General features: G+C 59.5%; 2 protein-coding genes across 8 annotated transcripts in view; one reads left to right on the plus strand and one right to left on the minus strand.

Annotated features, from left to right (window-relative positions):
- Positions 1–1499: 1499 nt before the first annotated feature.
- Positions 1500–21510, plus strand: part of CARHSP1 (calcium regulated heat stable protein 1) — a 34542-nt gene continuing 14531 nt past the window's right edge. Inside the window, exons 1-5 of one of the 5 annotated variants that reach the window (XM_036409230.2) lie at positions 1500–1650; positions 9172–9336; positions 9582–9680; positions 9966–10088; positions 12105–12510. In XM_036409230.2, the coding sequence (XP_036265123.1) occupies positions 9179–9336; positions 9582–9680; positions 9966–10088; positions 12105–12267 (543 nt within the window). In that variant the 5' untranslated portion in view covers positions 1500–1650; positions 9172–9178 and the 3' untranslated portion in view covers positions 12268–12510. Of the gene's footprint in view, positions 1651–2006; positions 2031–9171; positions 9337–9581; positions 9681–9965; positions 10089–11765; positions 11900–12104; positions 12511–21510 lie in introns of those variants that run through there. The other 4 variants (XM_045571299.1, XM_045571297.1, XM_036409233.2 and 1 more) reach the window with 4 other exon arrangements.
- Positions 15821–21510, minus strand: part of PMM2 (phosphomannomutase 2) — a 33171-nt gene continuing 27481 nt past the window's right edge. For all 3 annotated transcript variants that reach the window (XM_045571300.1, XM_036409227.2, XM_036409228.2), the window contains one exon: positions 15821–17060. Coding sequence is in view for 2 of the 3 variants with exons in the window: in XM_036409227.2 (XP_036265120.1) it covers positions 16959–17060 (102 nt within the window). In the remaining variant the exon portion in view is untranslated. The remainder of the gene's footprint in view (positions 17061–21510) is intronic.

Raw genomic sequence — 21510 nt, forward strand, 5'->3', positions numbered from 1 at the left:
ATCTCTTCATTAGCTGTTGCCTCAAAGCCTTGTCTGAGCCAGTAGTATGAGGCAGGGTGGACATGTGGACTGATGTCACTGGCTGCAGGAGGCTTAAACCATGGCAACTTGGGAGATAACTCCCTCAGAGCAAGTCTGGAATGATTGGCCTGAGGGCGGGCCACTCAGTGGGCTTTGCAGGCTTATCCAGCCTACCACATGGCATCCTGGTGATTGGTTATCGGTTATCAATCTGTCTGCCACTTCACCAGGCTGCAGCTCCTCTGGGGTGGGGACTGGGTGGGCACTTTTTACTTCTGGGTGCGCAGCGCCTGACCCAGAGCCTGGCATGGACAACACACCGTGAGTGACTGGAACTGCCCCAAACTAGGACGTGAAGCCCTGAGAGGCGTCACCTGACTGAGGAGCTGAGAAGGGTTTGGGGAGGGAAGGAAGAAAAAGGGACAGCCTTAGTCTCTTCTGGCTGCCATAACAAAATACCACAGGCTGGGCAGCTTCAACAACAGAAGTGTATTCTCACAGTTTTGGGGGCTGAGAAGTCCACGTTCAAGGTGCAGGCCTACTTGGCTCCTGGTGGAGTTCTCTGTCTTCAATGGTCTGTGTGCTCTGGACGGAGAAGGAGAGAGATGAGTGGCAGGCAGAACTGGTGGGCTTCTGCAGAGACCCCAGGGCCACCTCACTCCTGGGCCCTGTGATCCCAGGACAGTTGCAGGCTTCCTCCCCACTTCCCTGTCCTTCATCTACCACCCCAAGTCTGAGCTCAGGGGCTGTTTCAAACTTGCGGTGACTTGGTGTTGGTCACTCCTCTCTCTGTGCTTTCGTTTCCTCTCCAGTAAAAGGAGAATAACACTTTTTACCTCCAGAGTCAAGGAGGGAGGGGAATTAAGAATAAAATGAGCCCTAGCTGGTTTGGCTCAGTGGATAGAGCACAGGTCTGCAGACTGAAGGGTCCTGGGTTCAGTTCCTGTCTGGGGCACCTGCCCAGGTTGTGGCTCAATCTCAGGTGTGGGCCTGCAGGAGGCAGCTGATCAATGATTCTCTCTCATCACTGATGTTTCTATCTTTCTTCCTTCCTAGGGGAGTGGGGGGAAAGATTAGAATAAAACGAATAAAAAACAAAACAAAACCAACAGCTTTCCCAAGCTTTCTTTCTTTGCATTTTCTTTCTTTTCTGTTTTCCTTTCCTCCCCTCGGCCTCTCCATTCCTGCCATTCCTCCAATTCTTTCCTAAAGCGCTCCAGGCCCATCCGGATTCCGGAGCGAAGATCAGATGGCGGCCGGACCGGACCCGCTGGGTTAAGAGACTGACGTGCAGGCGCCAAGATCGGATTTTCCCGCTTTTCCGGGGAGCTTTCCGGCCGCGGGGCCAGCACAGGCCGGCACTGCCCTCCGCCCCCGCGCGGGGGTAGTAGGGGCGGTGCAGTCCCCGGCGTGCGCCCAGCGCTCCCGCCGGTCTGCGCGGGGACACAAAGGTCCGTCGGAGCTGTCCCCGCCCGTCCCGCCCCCGCCGTCCCAGGCCCCGGCGCCGCGCCATTGGCTGGCAGTCCCTAGGGGCGGGGCCTCCGCGGGCCCGCCCTCGGCCACGCCCCCTCCGTAGCCCAGCTCGGGCAGACGGAGCCCGGCCGCAGGCGGAGAGCAGCGGGTCGACAGGTAGGGGACCTTCTCCTTCGGGGACCCGGGGAGGGGGTGGCGGGTGCCCCCGACCGGAGGCGCGGGAGCTTCCCGGATGGGACTTGGGCTGCTTTGCGCCCATGCTCCTTCCTTCACCCCCCCGCCCCCCAGTTGCAGGGTCTCCTGGCTCACCGGCAGGGGGCTTGGGGCTGGGACTCCCGGGCTCCTAGGAAGCCTCCGGGCGCGAGGCCTGTTTGGGGAGAGCGAGTTCCTGCTCCCCGGGGACGGGTGGGTGTGGCCGCGGCTGGAGGGCCGGGGAGCCGATCGGCGTCGGGGAGCCCTTCCCGCCTGGCCACCTGTTTTGTGCGTCCGGGGAACCTCCCCTGGCTTTCGGGTGTGCGCCCTGGAGCGTGGACGAGGTGACGGGTGGTGCGGCGGGGCGAGACGCGGGCGGGGGGAGCGGGGGAAAGGGGGACGCCGCTCCGGGAGGCGGGGCGGCCGCGCCTGCTGCGGGTTCGGCGGCAGGAGCGCCGCCAGCCCCAGCGGGGGATTGGCCGCCGCGGGGGAGGGCTCGCCGGGCTGGCGGGCGCCGAGCGTGTTGGCGCCCGGATGGGGGCCCCCGAGGCGGAGCCGAAAACTTCACCCGCGTCCGCCGCCTTCCTCCCCGCCGGCCTCGCTGGCAGCCCGTCTGCAGGCCGGAAATGAACTGTTCTTTTTCGATTTTTAAAAAAGGAAGCCCCTGGTCCCCCCGCCCCCACCTTTCTGGTGTGGAACTATGTGTGTTTATTGGGGTGTGTGTGTTTATTGGATGTGTGTGTTTATTGGGGTGGGGTGGGGGATCGCAGACCAGCCCGCCCCAGGCAGGGCCTCCGTTCTCCTAGGTGGGGGTGTCTCATTGCAAACTGGGGCCTCCGGGAGCCTCAGTTTCCCCTTCCATAGACTGGGGATATAATTTTTTCTGCCATAAGGCAATGTGTGATAATGAAAGGAGATGGCTAACCCATTGCCCCGAGAAAGGTTAGCCACGGTTACATTTTTTGTTTGCTATGTTGTTATTTCTCAGTCTCTTAGCCGCCAGTCATGCCCCTCCAATCCTTTCGCCAGGGGAAACTTGTAAGAACAATTGACTTCAATCAACCCCAGGCTTCAGATGGCCCACTGGTGTGCCCATTGCCATGGAGAGCCAAACTTCTCAGCATAGCTTTCTGCTGTCTCCCACTGGATCCTCCCCTCCTCCCTCTGTGCCCGCACTCCTCCCTCCCTCTGGGCCTCTGCCCTGCAGATCCCTCTGCCCGGAAAGGCTTCCCCACTCCTGAAGGGACCCAGCCCCCCATCCTCCAGGCCAGGGCCTCCCACCTCTGCTGCTCCCCTCTCCTGGAGCCCCTGAGGACTTCCTCCTCTCAGTCCTGGCCTGTCTGCCCTCCCCCTCCGGCCCCCAGCTGGCCCAGCAAATCCTGAGGGGTCCCCGGGGTCTGGGGTGGTGCCGAAGGAGGGTTCCCTTGGCAGGGGACCGGTTTTCTTTGTCCCATGGAGGGCAAGGCCAGAGCACTTGGTGTGTGTCCCGCCAGCAGGGACAGGAATGGGAGGGATCCTTCCAGATGGTCCCGTGCCTGATGGTTCCACCATGAGCAGCCCAGCTGTTGTGGGCCCAGCCCAGTGTAGTGTCCTGCACAGTGTCCCCAGGCCTGGGGGGCGACCACTGCCACTGTCCCGTTGGACAGATGAGGAAGCTGAGGCGTGCAGCCGTGAGGTCACTTGCCAGGGTCACGGAGGGCGTGAAGAGCAGAGTGGCCCAGCAGCAAAGATGGCAGTCCCGGGTGCGTGCCTCGAGGTGCTGGGTGCAGAGCGGGCTTCAGTTACCAGCAAGGGCTTATGCTCTCCCACAGGGCTGTGAGGGTTGCGCTGGGCTGGGCCGGGTCCTAGGCGGTCAGGGCTCTGGGTGACCATCTCTGGGAAGGGTGGGGTGGGAGCCCTCCGGGGGGTCAGGCGGCCGGGCTGGAGGGCCCGCCTCTGGTTCCCAGCACACTGGTCCTGGGATTTGAGACCTCTTCCCAGCACTCGGGCCCCACGGGGCAGGCGCAGGCCAGCTGGGCTCCGCCTGGGATGGGGCTCAGCTGTTCTCATCCAGCCCCTGACGCTGGTGCTGGGGCTACACCTCCTGCCCTGTTTGTATTTTTCTCTTGTTGCCACATCCTCCTAACTCTCCCTTCATTCCCTCCCCCGCTCCCCCCAGCTCCCTCATCCTTCAGCTTGACACTTTCCCTCTACCCTTCACTCCCTACCCACTGCTCCCTTCTCCTCCCTTCGCCTCCTCCCCCCTCCCATCCCACCGCCAGGACCAGGCTCTCTTTGGAACAATGAAGGGGAATTGGGCTCATTGTGGGCCCTCTGTCCTGCCTCAGCTGACCCACCCTGCTAGGCCTGCAGGCCCTCAGTCTGCCAGGCTGGGGCTTAGCGGGGGTGGAGGTGGGGAGGAGAGGGGAGAGAGGGGAAGGTGTCTGGGCCCTAGCCAGACCCACTCAGGACCACGTCCCCTTTGAGCCTCAACACCTCCAACCCACCACCCTGTTTCTCTGAACCACCAGCTCCGTGGGCGCTGTGACCCGTGGTCCAGCAGCATCTGCCTCCCTGGGTGCACCTTAGAAATGCAGACTCTCAGGCCTCAGCCCCCAACCTTCAGAATCAGAACCTTCACTCCATCCCTGAGATTCACGGGTCGACTCAAGTGTGAGAAGAGCTGGCTCAAACCTCCCTGTGCCTTAGTTTCCTTATCTGTAAAATGGGCATGATAAAAGTGCCTCCCCTGGGGGGCTGACGTGGGCGTGAATCTAGTTCATGTATATAAATGCTGGCACAGAGCCCGATGTAGAAGTCAGTGGATGGTGGACATCACACCTTCACTGCCTCCATGCCCCCAGGCCCCGTGCCTGGTTCTCCAGGCCCCTGTCGCCTGCCCTTTGTGTGGGCTAGTACTCATCCTCTCCTGCCAGCAGCGGCTTGGCCCTGGGGCTGGTGGCTGTTAGGCTGAGAGGGCAGGAGGGGGTGGGGGATTAAGGGGAGACCTGCAGGGTTGGATCTCCAGTGTCCAGATCTGCGGGCCGAGGAGGAGCCTGGTGGCCAGTGGGATTCTCAGAACCTTCCAGGAGGACTCGCATGGCCTGTGGAAAATTCCCAGGCTATTTTGGGCTGAGGCCCCCTTCTCCGCCCTTTCCCAGGGTACAGGCCTGCTGACACACCTTTCCCTGGGGACCCGCAGGGTGGGAGTGGCTTCCTGGCTTCCCTACCTTTCGGTCCTGGGTTCCCTCTCTCGGCTGGGCACTCTTCAGAACCCGGGGGTGCAGTCTGGGGAAGGGGGAGTACGTATTTAAAAACACAGCCCCTCACCCACACTCCCTGCCTCCGCTTGCTTTTCCTTCATAGCTTTTCCACTGTTGGATGTACTCACTGTGTGTGTTTTTTTTCTTTTTCTTTTTTTCATTTTTTTAAAATTAAGGTATTATATGTGTACATATCTTACTATTGCCCCCCCCCACTCCCATACATGCCCTCCCTCCCCAGAGTTTTTCGTCCATTGGTTATGCTTATATGCATGCATACAAGTCCTTCGGTTGATTTCTTATCTCCCCCAGATCTCCCTCCCCTCCCCGCTGTAATTTGACAGTCTGCTTGTTGCTTTACTGTCTCTGTATCTATCTTTTTGTTCATCATTTTATAATGTTCTTTATTATCCATAAGTGAGTGAGATCATGTGATGTTTCACCAGTTTACTTATTAGGTGGGAAGCTTGGGTAAGTCACTTGATACGATAGTTTTTCTATCAGTGAAATGGGGATGAAACGAGCTGAGACGTGCGAAGTGCTAAGAGCACTGCTGGCCCCAGTTCTGGTGGTTGGAGGGCAGGGATTGTGCTGTCCTGAGCTTCTTTCCTGTTCATGGCAGGTGACCAGGAACTCTAAGATGACTAGGAGGCAACATTCTTCAAGGTCCTCTGATGCCAGTGTAGCAAGCACCCGGGGTGTGGGGGGCAGGGTGAGCCCACCTGGCCCCCTGGTGTGCACACACTGGCAGTGACAAGCCTGGGCCATCAGCCAGAGCAGGCTCACTCGTATGCCTGTGTTCAGATGCACAGATGGCTCCCGAGTGAGCACACATACCTGTGCACACTCATATACACATGCCATAGATACACAAACACCTGTGTTCACAGAGCAGCCACTGTGACATGCCTGGGGCATGATATTTGGTCTGAGGGGCCCACCCCAGGTGTGACCTAGAGCCTCTGGCCAGCCTGAGCGTCTGTGTGCAAACTCCTCCCAGCTGCAGGAGTTGGGGGAGGGTGCTGGCCACCCGAGTGGGGCTGCCTCCCTCAGGGATGCTCCGAGGCCACCCCTGGGACCACAGCTGCCCAGCAGGAAGCCAAGACTATGCTGGAGGAGCTGGTGTTGCTGCATGCATGTGGGCAAGTATGTGTGTATGTGTGTGTGTGTTGGGGGAGGGGGCAGCGACAGGGCCCCAGAGCTGGCTCTTGGGTGACTGGCAACTCCCTCCCCCAGCTGTTTTCCTTACAGCTGGACTTTGACCTACACTGAGGCCTCCCCCACACAGAGGCCATTCTCCTCCTCCCTCCCAGGCCCATTGGGGGTGGGGTGGGGGTGCTGGCCCTTGGCCAGGCCTGCCCCAGCTGCCCCAGCTGCTCTCCAGCTCAGATGGGCCCTGAGCGGCTGGCAGGGAGTTGGTGATTAAGGCTCCTGGGTCTCCCGGGCTGGCACTTCCCTGCCCCCTCCCCCGTCTCCTGCTTTCAGTGCCAGGTGAGCAGGAATGTGGCCGCCTTCGCCAGCCCGGCTTTGGGCCCGGTGCTGGGTAAGGAGTCTGGGCTGTTCCCTGGACTGTCCCCAAGACCCTGGTCTGTGGCAGCCCCAGTGCTGGCCCTGGAGACCCAGGGGGACCCCGTGCTGCCCTCAGGTTGCTTACTTCACAAGGTCACGGGCTTCTGACAGCATCTCTGAGGGATGGAGTGTATTGGGGGGGTTGAGGAGAAGGGGTGGAGAGAGAAGGGGGGCCCAATTTGGCCCGGTTCCTTAACCCAGGTGGAGATGGGCTTGGCAAGGGGAATGGAGACACACAGACAGACAAATAGGTGTGAAGAAAGGAAGACACGTGATGCTGATGAGGCTCAACGCTTCCTGAGCTTTTCTGCCCTCCCTTCCATCCCATCTCCTGTCTCTTACCTTCTCCATCCCCAGGAGCCACCACATCGACCTCAAGGCGCCCCCCCCCCCCCCCCCCCCCCCGCCCTCCACCTCCTGCTTTTCAGATGGTTCAGGATCCAGCTTGTAAGCTCTTTAGGGAATCAAACCCCCCCCCCCCCCCCCCCCCCCCCCCCCCTGTTCTTTTTATCTCTGGTGTATTTTCACTTTTGGAAATCTCAGTGATCTGGTTCATATATTGGTCTACCTGTTTATTCTCCGGCTCCACATGGAGCCCTGTCTCCAGTGCCATGCACAGGGCACACACCTGTTGAGTAGTTTTATGATGACAATTACACAACAATTACAGATGACACGTATTGCTCACTTGCTGGGGGCAGACGGCGTGCTCAGCGTGCATTGTTTCATTTCGACTTCACGATCCCTTTGGGGAGTCGGGACCATTATAATCTCCATTCCCCGGATGTGGAAGCAGGAGGCCCAGAGAGGGTCAGTAGCGTGCCCGAGATGGCACAGCTGGCAGGTGGTCCCTGGACTTGGAGGCAAGCTCCCGGGTGTTTAGGAGCTAGCTCACGTTTTAAATGTGGAGTGAGATGTGCCTGACCCCGAGGAAAGGAGGGGGGTACAGGGGGGTGATACAGGGAGGGCCCCCCCCCCCTGGTGTCACCAAGCTACTACGGTCCCCCCTGCTGTCCTGGGCTGTCCTGGGTGGCCTGAGTGAGGGCGGGGCAGGGCCCTCCCCTCCCTTCTCCGGGCTGGCCCTTTCCCAGAACCCCGTGCGTTGGAACATTCCAGGACTCTATGACCTGTGCTGGCGGGTCACGCTGGAGCCCTAACCCCCAGCCTAGCAGCCGGGGCCTTTTTGAGGTGGGGGCTCCCCGGACTCCCGGTCCTCCCTGGCCGTGGCTGCAGCTGAGAGAAGGGTCAGGAGGTAGCTACGCCACGTCCTCCAGAGGCAGCTGGCTCCCCTTCTCAGCCAGCTGGAGCCCGGGCTGTGGGGGTGAGGGGGTGGGGGGGGGGGGCGGAGGTAGGGAGTGTGGGGGCAGAGATTTTGCTTTTTGGGGAGAGGAATGCGGCCGGTGTTTGGTGGTTTGGTTGGGGACAGCGGGGACATTGCTGGGTGACTTTGAAACCGTGGTGCCCTGCGGCCACATGGTTACTAGAAATGAGGGCAGCGGGGTGGCTACCTGGGGGTTCAGATGGTCTTCGCCCGCTGGTTTTTCTCACGAGCAGCTGGAAACCCGGAATGTGAGGCAAACTCCTGGATGTTTAAAGGATCACCACAGTTTAGACTTGAAAGCCTCGTGGGAGGCACTTGTACCCTTTGGGCAGCTTCTGTCTCCCCCCCCACCCCCCACCTCTGTGTGTGAACTCGGTGAGATCTGGGCGCAGGCTCCTGGCCTCCCTCGTGGCCTTCCTGGAGGCTCCCCCTGCAGAGGAGACACTCATCCCCCAGAGGGGAAGGGACGTACTGGGGCCCCCGGCTCCTGGGCTGGGCTCTTTGTTCTCGACCTTGAGCCAAGGCCACACTAGAGAGGGCGCCTTTGTAGTCGCCCTGTGGTGCTCCCTGGTGACCACGTCCGGATCTTGGCAAATCGTCCCGGGCCAGGCAGCCAGGCAGCCTCCGGCGCTGCTCCCACCTGATGCATGCTGGGGGCTCACCCAGGTCATCAGCGGTCCTGGCAGCCCGGTGACCCAGACGGGGTGCTGGGTCTTTGGAAGTGGCCGGTGGACATGCCGCCTGAGGTGGCCCTCGCTGCCGGCTGGTCACAGCCCTGCAATCCAGACTCGGTGTCTGAGCCTGTCTGGTTTGTGTCCCAGAGTCTCCTGGATGAACACTGAGCTATTTCTTTTGCCTCCCCCTCTTCCTCCCCACCCCCTCTTCCTCCTCCCTGGCGCTTGCAGGGTCCAGAAAGTGTTTCTCCGGCTGGAGTCCTGGTCCAGGGGCTGGCGTAGAGCTCCTTCCCCCCCCGGCTCCTTCCCCACTTCCTGTCACTGTGTTTACTCACTGCCCCAGGCTGTGCTGGGCACTGAGGACACACAGGCACAGGGAACCGACGCTGACCTTGTCATGGGTACCAGCTGGCCTTTCTGAGCAGCGTGATAGAGGGGGCCCGGCTGCTGCAGACCCCGGGGGGCGGGGGGGTGTGCCTGACCCGCTGGGCCCGTCGTCGTGTTTGGGGGGCAGTTTGTGAGACGTGGCTGGGACCTGCATGCTCAGGGGGCTCGGGCCTGCATCCCACAGCGAGAGGAAGGGGTCTCCGATGGCAGACTCCCCGATGTGGGGGTGGGTATGCATCTGGGGCCTCCCTGCGGGGGGTGAGCCCCTGAGCGCCCCCCTCTCTCTCTCCAGGTCAGCCATGTCATCTGAGCCTCCTGCGCCACCACAGCCCCCCACCCACCAGGCTTCGGTCGGGCTGCTGGACACCCAACGGGGCCGCAACCGCTCACCATCCCCGCTCCGGAGCAACGTGGTGCCCAGCCCGCTGCCCACCCGCCGCACCAGGACCTTCTCCGCGTGAGTCTCGGGGCCGGCCGGGGGAGGCTCCCAGAGGCAGGCGGCCATCGCTGTGCCTCAGTGTCCCTGTCTGTCACAGGGGGAGACGTGGGGTCGGGCTCAGGGAGAGCACTGGAGAGTGCCTTGCGAACTCTGGAGGGCGCGGCCCCGGGCCCCCAGGAGCCTGTCGCGGGCTGGGGCGAGGCCCCGCTGCCGGGGTCGGAAACCGCTGGCCTTTAACCACACAGAGCCTCTTCCCTCGTCAGACCTCAACCTACTCAGCTGCAAAATGGGGACACGAGCAGGGCTGCCACGGGGCAGCTGAGGATGCACACGGTGCCTGGCAGATGCAGACCTCAGGCCCAGTGAGTGCAGGCCGCTGCTCTGATTGGTTAAGGATCTGTCGTCAGCGTTTAGTCTAAGGCCCTCTCTCCACATGGGGGAAACCGAGTCCTGAGAACCGTCGCCAAGGTCGCCAGGGAGCCCGTCTTCCTGGGTTCCGTGTGAATGGCCCCCGGAGTGGTGCCAGGGCCTCTGGGGCCACAGCGGCGGGCAGGGCTGGGATGAGCTGGGTGCGCCCCAGGAGAGTGGGTGTGTGTCTGGAGGGCTGCTGGGGCCCCTCACACCCCCCTCCCCTCCTCCTCCGACAGGACGGTGAGGGCCTCGCAGGGCCCCATCTATAAAGGCGTGTGCAAATGCTTCTGTCGCTCCAAGGGCCACGGCTTCATCACCCCGGCTGACGGCGGCCCCGACATCTTCCTGCACATCTCCGAGTGAGTGCGGGGGCTGGGCCGGCGGGCGGGCGGGCCCTGGCTCGGTTCCTCAGGGGCAGGGAGAGGGTGTGACCATGATGGGTGAGGGGGTGGGTCCAGGCACGTGGGACCCAGTGTAACTGTTCAGGGTGGTTTTTAAAAAAAATATGTATTTTATTGATTTTCTACAAGAGGAAGAGAGAGGGATAGAGAGCTAGAAACATCGATGAGAGAGAAACATCGATCAGCTGCCTCCTGCATACTCCCTACTGGGGATGTGCCCACAACCAAGGTACATGCCCTTGACCGGAATCGAACCTGGGACCTTTGAGTCCGGCGGGCCGACGCTCTATGCACTGAGCTAAACTGGTTTTGGGTTGTGAGACCGCACTTGGTGGTGCTGGTGTAGCTGATGCTGCAGGTGACAGTCTGTGTGTGTGTGTGTGTGTGTGTGTAACCATTGGGGTGGGTGGGATGGGGCTGAGTGCCCGAGTGTATCTGGTCCGGTGGAGGGCGAGGGGCGCCCCTGTGTCTGTCCTCAGGGCGGCTTCCTGCCCAGCCCCTCTGATCCGGGAAGCTGGCGCTGGATCCTTCCTCTAGCCATTGGCTGCCTGACGACGTCCTTCCTTCCTGAGTGTCTGGAAGCCCCGGGAGGGCCAGGGCGGGGCCCACACAGGCAGGCCCCGGCGTCCCGCGGCCTGTGTCCCACTTCCAGCCTTCAGCCGCGTGGAGGCCTGACCTGGCAGCCTTACCCCACCCCACCCTTGGCCTCAGCGCCCCCTGATCTTTCCTGTCAGTCTGCGGGAGAGTTGTGTTCTGCGTGGGCTGGGGCCAAAGTAGGTTTGCAGCGGTGAGTGCGCCAAGCACAGTTTACTCTTGCATTATTCCTTATTAATGATTGTGTTATTTTCCATGGGAAGAATGATAAGCCTACTTTTGCCTCGGCCTGCATGCAGAAGCCATATATTTGGAAATGGGAACCTATTGATGGAGAGAATTGCCCTTTCTTTATTCCCCCTCCCACTGCTTACACGGCAGGTCTTGCTAGTAAGTAGGCCCCCTGCACTGTGTAGACCTAGGATGCTCAAGCAACACATCACGTATGTTGAGTGCATAAGTGGGTGTGCACTGCCTCTTCCCAGAAAGGGCTGGTGGTGGGTTACAAGGGTATGCTCAGGGCATCACGAAAAACCGGTGAGTGAGGAGCACAGGGTGGAGGCGGGGACGGAAGGAGAGGTCCCGGGGTGCCTGGTCCTGCGGCAGGTGCTGCCCTTGCGTTCCTGAGCTCCAGGTCGCCACACGGAAGAGGGACGCTCCGTTTGCTCCGTGATTCTCTCATCGAGGCAAACCAGATCTGGGGAGCTGGCTGGCCCCGGCGCTCAGGATCTCAGGGGGATTGTGGGGTCTCATCAAGGGGGCGTCAAGATGGGCATATCACCCCCAGGGCCGGAGGGTGACTCAGGTCCCGTAGAAAGTGAGGGACTCTTCCAGGGAATGGCCCCAAGGGAGAGGACCCTCCTGGAACGAGCTTTAAGCACAAAGGGTCTTTCTGGAAGGCTCACCGTTTCTGGGGAGTGGAAGAGCAGGTGCAGCCTGGGTTCGGCAGGTGGTACTGGGTGATCCCACAGAGGGCGCACTGCCCGTGCCTGGGAATCCCTCATCTCCCATGGGGCCACCTCGTTTGTCTCTCTGGTTCAGACTGGCTCCCCGGCTCTTCTGTCCAAAAGGCCCCGGGTCGCCCACGCTTACCGTAACACGTGAGCACCTCCAGGCTGGGCTTCTGTCCCAGCGTCAGAGGTCCCAGGGCAGCCGCTGATGGGGTGTGGGGCCCGCAGCACGGAGGGAGAGGGGGGAGAGAGGCTGGGGCAGTGGAGTGGCTGGGGCACGGTGGCTCCCTCTGACTGGTGGCAGGGGGCAGGGCGGGAGGGGCAGGCCCAGGCAGCCCTTTGACCAGCAGGGGCTGAGTCCTGGGCACGGCCTCCCACAGCTCGGGGCTTGTTCGAGTGCTGGGCCTGAGTGCTTCTCCCCACCCCGCAGCGTGGAAGGGGAGTACGTGCCGGTGGAAGGCGACGAGGTCACCTACAAGATGTGCTCCATCCCGCCCAAGCACGAGAAGCTGCAGGCCGTGGAGGTGGTCATCACCCACCTGGCGCCGGGCACCAAGCACGAGACCTGGTCCGGCCACGTCGTCAGCTCCTAGGAGAGGCCGGGGGCACCCCTTCTCTGGGGCTTGTGGGAGACTGCGGAGAGGAGGCAGGACCGGACTGGAGATGACATTCCACTGCCCTGGATGCGGCTTCCGAGCAGGGAGCCTGGTCCCTTTCAAGAATCTCCCGGTGGAAGGGGGTCGGGGGCAGGCACGGGGTGTCTGGGCCACCAGCACAGCCTCTGACCATCACAACAACCGCACCATCTGAAAAGTATTAAAAGCATTGAACAAGGAGAGGCGCCCGGCTGGTGGCTGAGTAGAGGGTGCAACCCTCGCCCCGGGTGTGGGTCAGGGGGCGTTTCTCCAGCCCACATAGCCCCTCATCCCCATCCCCCTGGGGTTGGAGGCTCAGGACTCTGCCGGGTGGTGACACACTCGGATCCCGTGTGTTTCCCCGGCATGAATCCCCACCCAGGCGCCCCCGTCTTGTGTCTCCCTGGCCCCGGGCAGAGCAGGCTTTTTGGTTCCAGGCTTGGTTGGTTGCAGGGGAGCTGGCTCCGGGGGGCGGGGTGAGAGGGGTTGGAGGGTCTCAGGGTCTCGGGTGCCTTTGCAGCAGGAGGTGTCACAGCTGGGGCTCGGGAAAAGTTTTCCCAGGAGCCCTTAGCCCTCCATCTGGGGAGGCCGTGCTGAGAGCTGAATTCTAACCCTTAGAAGCCTGGTCCTCTCCACCTGCCTTCAAGCCCAGTGATTAAGGCCCAGCAGCCATTGCGCCTCCCTTGTTAATAAGTGGTGGATGGGGAGGGAGGAGGGAGCGTAGAGGGGAGGGTGTTTGTTTTAAAACAGACCTTTCTGCTGATCCTTCCAGAAAAGAGTAAGTAGCCTGCTTTCTGACAGCCCGGTAAAGTCAAACGTTGGAGAAAGACATTGGGCGAAGGGGTTGTCTTGAAAACAGGCGTGAAGAAATGTTAGGAGTTTTGGTTTTTAAAGTAATGGCCGCTCTCCCGGGGCCAGCTCTGCGCTTTCTGCTGGCGTTTGGAGCCTTTGTATTATAGCTAATGCCAGTCAACAGGCCTAGGAGTGTATGTGCTGTGCTTTGGTTTGGCTGTAGTGTGGCTTTTAAATAGAATTAGCTGGGTAATCCGTTTGGAATATGTGGCTGGTGTGGAGTCAGGAGTTCAGTTGTCAGCATGGAAAGTGGCTTTTTGGGCAGACAGGGCGTTCTAGACTGAAGACTGAGCACGGGGCTTTGGGCCGGGGGTGGGGGGTGGGGGAAGCAGGCCCGGCCCGGCCCGGCCCCCAGGTGTCTGCCTTCTGGGGACGCTTTGTGTTCAGCCTGGGGACGGCCTCGTCGGAGGGTGGGAGGCTGGAACTGCTTGGCTGATGGCTGGCGCAGTTGTTTAACACAAAGTGTGTGATGATGTGTGTGCAGTGAAACCCCACGGTTAAGTGACTCCATCTGCCTTTTCCTGGCCCGCCGTGCCCCTTGCACAGCTCTCTGCCTCCTGCCTTCGCCTGCTGCTGGGCCCAGGTGGCCTTTTCCCGTGAGCCTTGGGTGTGCCAGCTGGCCCCTGGAGGCTTCTTTTGGGTACAGGCCACACTTCTGGAGCCACTTTTGCCAGGGGCCCCCGGTCTTTTGTGTGATCCCCTGACTCCGCCTGCCAGTGGGTTGGGATTGGATCTGCTGTTTGGAGGTGACCTGTGTGTGTGGAATCCTTTGCAAATGGCTCCTGCAGTCCTTCCTGTGTGACCAGCTCTTCAGTGGGTATTCCAGAGCTGGAAGGGACCCCCTCCCACTCCGACCCAACATACATAACCTGCTCTGGGCTCTGGAGGACTGAGGTGTTGGTGACTGAGATGGGAGTTGCACCCATCCCAGTTTGCTTTCCTAAATCCAGGTCTTTCCTCCCACCTTCCTGTCAATAAAGGCTGTTTTGTGCACGGCTGTGTGTTGTTTGTTGACGAGGAGCTGGCGGTGAGGAAGCTCTTCCCTGGAGCCGCAGGGTCAGGGCGGCTCCCACACCAGGCTGAGTCATCCCACTCCACAGCTGGTGGTTTTGGGGTTGAGTCAGAAAATGGGATCGCACCTTTTCTCTGTCAGGCTCAGGGTAGGAAGCTTAGGAGTGGAACGTGGCTTTTTGACAACAGAAAGTGCTACCTGGTCACTTGTGGATGGAAGCCCTGTGGATGCGTTTACACTGGGGTTGTGAGGCTGAGCCGGGAGAACAGTGTTTGGTTCCCAGGAGGGCGGGAGGAGGCGAGGGGCTGGGCTGGGCTGGACCGGCAGGGCCGCTCCGGGCGGGTCTTCACGTGTGGGGCTGGGAAGGTCATTCTGGGACAGCCTTTCTCAGGGGGGTGGAAAACGATCTTTGTTGGTGCAGAGGTGAACATTTTTATTTTAAGGCTATGTTGCTTTTCAAAGTGATTTAGGAAAGGCCCTGGCCGCGTAGCTCAATTGGTTAGGGCCGTGGTTGGCAAACTGCAGCTCGCGAGCCACATGCGGCTCTTTGGCCCCTGGAGTGTGGCTCTTCCACAAAATACCTCGGCCTGGACTAGTCTATTTGGAAGAAGTGGCATTAGAGGAAGTTTAAATTTTAAAAAATTTGGCTCTCAAAAGAAATTTCAATCGATGTACAGTTGATATTTGGCTCTGTTGACTAGTGAGTTTGCCGACCACTGGTTAGAGCGTCATCCCGATACGCCAAGGTTTTGGGTTCGATCCTAGGTCAGGGCACATATAAGTAATCAATGAATGCATCAATAAGTGGAACAACAAATTGATGTTTTTTCGTTTCAAAGTGTATTGGGGAAAATTAGGACCAATCCAGTGAACCTTTTAGGGAGAGGCCAAAGCTCAAAACCATGAGATTGTGGGCATGTTGCACTAAGAGGATGTAACCCAGGTGGCATGAGGGAGGCCTTGGCAGGTTGCAGGTGATACTGGGAACAGCTGCAAGTGGGGCATGGACTGAGCTTCAGAGCCTGAGCGGGTGCTGCGGAGGGCAGCCAGCAGAGGGGCCTGGCGGTGCCTGGAGGCTGGCTGCCTGGCCCAGGTGCCTGCAGGCCTGAGATCAAGGAGCACTTTTTGGGGGGAGAGGAAGAGGAAGCAGCTCTTGGAAAGGAAGTGATTCAAAGCCACCTACGCCCCGCCCTTCCTGAATGCACATCTGCTCCCTGCCTCTGGTTCCTCCCGCAGGGCCAGGCTTAGGCTCCTCGGGACCTCAGAAGGCCTTCCCGGAGGCCTGACTCCTGCAGCCACTGGTGTCCCCAGAGACCTGAGTCCAGGGCTGAGTACCAGCTGGCTTCTGCGGTGCTGGGCCGGGACCTGCTTTCTTACCAGGTGCAGCCTCTGTGCTTCCCTGTTGCTCAGCACTCAGCACATTTAGGGCTCTGGTGATGGTGTCTTTATCCCACGACCCTGCGAGGCTGAGGGCTGGCTTCCGGCGAAGTCCTGCTCTCCGGGTTGCTGGGGGGTTACGTGAGTTAGTGATAGCTTACACCCACCACTCAGTGAGCTTTACTGGAATGACGTTACCTATGTGGTAGGGACTGGATCCCATGCGACCGAAGAGCAAACAGGCTGACATGAAAAGCTCAGAATGAGAAATAGGAAACAATACAATCACTTTAATTTGCTACTCGTCACGTTGAAAAAAGTCATTACAGTACATCTGAAAACCCTTCGATGAGATGCCACGGATGGCATGTCCTGGGAACTGCTAAAAACGCCAACCGCGTGGTGGGGGCGCTGTCCAGAGCCGAGAAGCCTGGGTGCACCTCGGGAGAAGCCAGGCTCCTCTGTGATGAAAGCACCTGGTGGGGCGGGAAGGCGGGGGTGCAAAGCGCATGGATTCAGGTCGGGGCCCCGGCAGAGGTCACACTGAGACTGAAGCCGGCCTCGGGCCCTTGTACCAATCTGTGGAGGGCTGTGGGTCGCCACGTTTCCAGAGGCTAGGAATCGACATGTTAACCGTTGCCTGGGCAAGCCATCTCCGCCCTGTTCTGGCCCAGGGCCTGGAGGGGCCTTCCAGTTCCATGAGGAACAAGCACAACTCGGGAGGGAGGGGGAAGGGCCCAGGTCCAACCAAGGCTGCTCCCAGCCCTGAGGTCAGAATCGGGGTGAGGGCCAGGGTCCTGCGCTTATTTATTCACAGGTTTGCAGAGAAACAGGGCAGCTTCTGTCCTGCTAATCACCGTGGCTTTCACTGATGCCGGAGAAACCAGGCAGATCAAGCCCCTGGGAAGCCCAGGCCGGTTCTCTGGTGAAGCGTGACGCCTATTAGGCTCTGAACCTGGCTCGGAGCAGCCCCTGGGGGAGGGCTGTTGGGACTCTGCCTCCCAAGTTGATGGCTAGAGAACCAGCTCCCTGTAGTGGGTCTGAGCTAACCTGTGTACCAGGCCAGCGGAGGGCAAGCTCTGTTGGGTCAGCTGTCACTTGGCTGGCCAGTCGTCCACAGGCCACACTGTGGTCTGTGGCTCTCAAACAGGAAGTGGGGTGGGAAAACAAGAGTTCAGAGGTCACTTAGCTTACTACCGGCTGATGACCACAGTGCCCTGGTCTGAAGGCTCCTCCCAAGCCGACACTCAGCAGGTACTTCGTTTCAGGAAGTGTTATTACATGTTTGTTTTGGGCCGGGTGGTTGTAAATGTCCATGGGCACGGGAGGGAGAGATCCGGGTTGGCCACCGGGTTGGCGAGCCTCTCGGGCTTGCAGCTGGGCCTTCCCGCCCTCCCTGGGAGGGGCGCTATGAGAAGAGCTCCTCACAGATCCTGCGCGTGTCCTCGGGGGCCATCACGGTGTAACCCATGGTCCTCTGGTCTGTGAAGATCTCATGGTCGTTCCCACCCTGCGGAGACACGAAGCAGACACAGCCATTGCCTGGGGCCAGGGCTGCCAGAGGAAGGAGGGACCTGCCATTGGATGGGGCAGGGAGGGTTTCCTCGGTTACCTTGTTCCTCTGGAAACTAAGAGACAGACTCGCTGAGAAAGGGTGTCACCTTCTCCTGAACCGTGACTCAGCTGGGATGGGTAATTATGTTGGTGAACAAGCTCAAGGTGTTCTTGTGAAGACTGAAGGCTTATCTATCATCTAAAGAGGTAATATGCTAATTATCAGAGTAATGACCAATTTACATATTGGCATACCAGCAGGAGGCTGGTGTGCAGCATGGGGTGGGTGGCCAGAGCCTAGTTCCCCGGGGTCTGAGGAGAGTGCCTGACAGGAACCCGGACTGCAAAGAAGGAAGAGGAAGTGGCCATGGGGAGCCCTTCCAATCCCCCTGCACGGGCACCCTATCCCAGCCCCCACACCCCTGGGGGAACGGATGGACATCCTACCCCAGCCCCTGCACCTGGGGGGAGGGGGGAACGGGGAGGCTGATTGGACAGGAGAAGACCCAGCCTCGGGGGTAGCTGCAGTCCGAACCTCCGACTCCTGATCTCTTCTGCCAGGGATGCCCACAACAATAGCACGCCAGCAACCACCAGTCAGTGCCCCTGAGGCCTGCTGCTGGGCCCTCTCCACTGGAGCCAGGCACTCCTCTCCTCCCTCCAACTCCACACCTGGGTGGAAGCAGGTCTGAGCGGCTCCCCAGGGTCAGACCCTCCCCTGCCCCGACCCCGCCCCCCACCCCCAGCAGCAGCGCCATCTCTGCAGCAGAAGCACGCTGAATCTCGCTGGGGTGGAGCTAAACCTGCCCTCCTAGCCCGCCTGGCTCTCCCCTGGCCCAGTCCCCACCGGTTCCAGGAGATTGGAGCCCTGCCCCGAGCAGGTACAGCTGAGAAAGAGCCAGTACAATTTAAAGAATGGTGCCAAGTGGGAAGGTTTGACCGCTACTCCCCCTTTGGCCTCACTACCCCTCTAGTGCTCACCCTAACACCTCACCCCCCCCCCCCCTAAGGCCTGGGGAACCCTCTGCAAAGCTACCATAGCTACAGTCCCAGGAAACAATCATGCCCTCCTCCCCTAATCAGCACCTGCTACCTGGGAGGGTACCCGTGAGCTTAAAAATAACAACCCCTTCCCGTTTAGACATCACTTAATAATGAAACATTTCTAGGTTTATTAGCTCAGAACCTCCTCGTGACAACCTAGTGAGGTAGGCAGAGAAGAGATTACAATTCCCATGGTATATGCCTGTGTATTCAGAAACGAAGCTCAGAGAGGAAAAGTGTCAAGCCCAGTGGTTCCCAAGGTGCAGCACACGCCCCACGGGGGCAAAATTTGATTTTAAGTGGGGCAATTGGAGAATGAGTTAACAGTGAATTTTTTGCATTTCTTATGGTTCTAGGGGGCCTCATCTACAGCATATATAATAAATCCTATATAATAAAAGGCTAATATGCAAGTGACCAAATGATGGAATGACTGGTCACTATGATGTGTATTGACCACCAGGGGGCAGACACTCAATGCAGGAGCTGCCCCCTGGTGGTCAGTGTGCTCCCACAGGGGGAGCTCCACTCAGCTACAAGCAGGGCTCATGACTGGGGAGCACAGCTGCAGTGGTGGGAGCCTCTCCTGGTCCCTGGCAATGCTAAGGATGTCTGACTGATGCCTTAGGCCCACTAAGCCGTCAGCTGGACATCCTCCCAGGGCTCCCGGACTGCGAGAGGGCACAGGCCAGGCTGAGGGACCGTCCCCAAGTGCACGAATTTTGTGCACGGGGTCTCTAGTTCTTCTATAAACAAGCAGGCTCAGCAGATGACAGGATGCTCAGTGCCATCAACTTGTTCCACTGCACCTGGGCTTCTCTAAGAGCCACAGGAGGGGGGCAGGCCACAGCCTGAGCACCCTGTTCCCAGATTTCCTGGATGGACAAGCCTGTCTCTGAGCTGATGAGGCCACGTGCCACACATGACTATGGAGCACTCGCCATGTGGCAAGCAGACTGAGGAACTGAATTTGACTTTGATTCATTTAACTAGAAACAGCCCCATGCGGCTGTCTGAGCCAGGTGGCCTGGGTTAGATCCTGGTTCTACCACTGACAGGGGGGTTCTTTGGGCAACTCCCCACCTGGAAAGTGGGGAGTGGTGGCACCTCCCACAGCGCTGGGGGGAGTACCGATGAGACCATGGGACGGGTAAGGCCCGGAAAGCAATCTCTGTGGCAGTACCAGCAGCAGCCCCTGTTCGGCTGTCTACGCTCCAGGAGCTGAGGACACAGATCTGGGAGGACCTGACACGCTGCTTCGGGGGGAGGGGGGTGGGGTGCCATGACTGTGGGTCCCAGTCCCGCGGTCTCGGGTGATTGCATCGGGCTACCTGCCAAGTGCCGTGGGGGGACAGCTCCTGCTTTTCTTCTCGTGGAATTTCCTAATGTTTTCTCATAAAACTGGATAAGCAATCTCACTCCAAATCTTGAGCAAAATCATAGTTTTTCATATAATGAAAATAGTGCTGAGAAAAATGGTTTTTTCTCATAAAAATCTGTCAGAAAACCTGACATCCTTTGAAAGGGCTGACTGACCCATGAAATCACTCTGGCTTTCCCACCTGCTGATTAGTCCCCAAGCAGATGCTTTCCTAGGGAGGGGAGGGGCCGAGGCCGGGCCCAAGGTGTGCTGGGCAGACGGGCTCTGACCTTGCGCCATGAATGCCCTTCCCAGTGTGCCTGGGAGCCTGTGGGCATCTGGTCTCCCAGGGCCCTGTGTCTACTGCCTAAGCAAGCAGCTGTGGAACCACTTCTAGTAATTCCTCTGGTTTAAAAAAGCCAGACTTCTCTCAGGAATGGCCTGGCAGGTAAACACCACCACAGAGCACTATGTTCAGAGGGAAAACAAACTCCCGCAGTGTCCGTAAGAAGCCAACGTCACAGACTTAGGCGGGCAGTTAGTAGTCACCTGTCACCCAGCTGTTCCCTGCCTGCCCGGATGGTTTCAGAAACGGGATACAGGGGCGGCAACGAAGCCACAAAAGGACATGAGGGCTGCCCCCCAGCTCCCGACATGGGAAAGAGCTGGAGTGCGGAGAACAGAGGGGAAGGAAACCCGGAGTGACCAGGGAGGGGCCTCTGAGCAGAGACCTGGAGAGAGGGGACAAGCGTGTGACCGGCTCCCTGCGGGGAAGGCAGCTCAGCTTTCGGAACCTGCCAGGCCCCGGAGGGTCTGCAGACCATCATCAGGACCTGTGACCTGTGAAGCCACCAGAAAGTGGCACTCCAGGCCACAATGAGCCCGCCTACAGCTGGGTCTCTGGAGAACGGGGTGAGGACAGAAGCAGAGTGGAGTCGGGAGCCCCAGCCGCCAGCAGGGGTGCAGCTTGAGGCAGAGTGCCCGCTGAAGGACGGTGGGCTCACAGCTGTGCCTGCCCCTCCCTGGAGAGGCTGTCACACTGGGGGACAGATGTGTGCCTAATTTGCATGAGTCTCCCTGGTCCTGCTGGGGTGGCTAGGAGCTACTATGGATTCACCCACGGAAGCTGGGTCCAGAGCATCAAAACCTCCCCATCTGGGCTGGGCTGCTGGGTCCCTTTCATCTCCGCTTGCTTTCAGAGGGCAGCGAAGCATCTGTACCACAAACCCCAACCTCTACCACGCTCCTCTCCTGCCAGGGGCTGGCCTCTGCACAGTGGCTGCACAGAGCGTGCAAACCAGATTGGAGGGAGGCAGCAGCAGAGCCAAGCACTGAGCTGCCAGGGCCTCTCTGGAGCAGCGAGGCCTCAGACAGCGAAGCTCCCACACGACGGGCATGCGCACCGAGGCTCCCAGGTTCGGGCTGCAGAAGCTCAGCTTGCAGGACACACACACAACCGCGTCCTGAGAGAAGGTAAAGGGAGTGAAGGGGGAAGGGACGAATAACGGAGATCACATTCTTGTGAGAGTGAATGATGGGTCCACAGGAGACCTCAGCTCAGGGAAACTGCCCATGAATATTTATATCCTCCCCAGGCGGGCCAGGGGTGAAACGTAAGGCAGTATATGCTGTCCAGCAGGGGAGGGGCTGAGGCTCAGTCCCCATCGCACCCCAGTTTTGCAACACTTACATAAGTGAACCCCGATTATCCTGACACTGGAGACAAAGAGGAGATTAAGAGGAAGCTGACGCTCCTGCGGGCAGACAGACTCCCTGTCACCTACAGCTCACACTCCTGCTGCCCATGGGCGCTGACCTCAGGTCAGTTAACATCTGTCAAATGTCTGGTTGTGGTAGGCACAGAGCTGAGGGCTGTGCCCTCAACGAGTGCGGAGCAGGGCTTCTCCCGGCTGCAGGGGACAATCACTGTGTGTGTGTGTGTGTGTGTCTGTATAAGCACCTCAATAAAGTTGGGAAAGGAATAAAAGCTACTGGTCTAGAG

This window comes from Pipistrellus kuhlii, unplaced genomic scaffold (assembly GCF_014108245.1).
Source record: "Pipistrellus kuhlii isolate mPipKuh1 unplaced genomic scaffold, mPipKuh1.p scaffold_m20_p_4, whole genome shotgun sequence".
In the NCBI taxonomy this organism is placed as follows: domain Eukaryota; kingdom Metazoa; phylum Chordata; class Mammalia; order Chiroptera; family Vespertilionidae; genus Pipistrellus; species Pipistrellus kuhlii.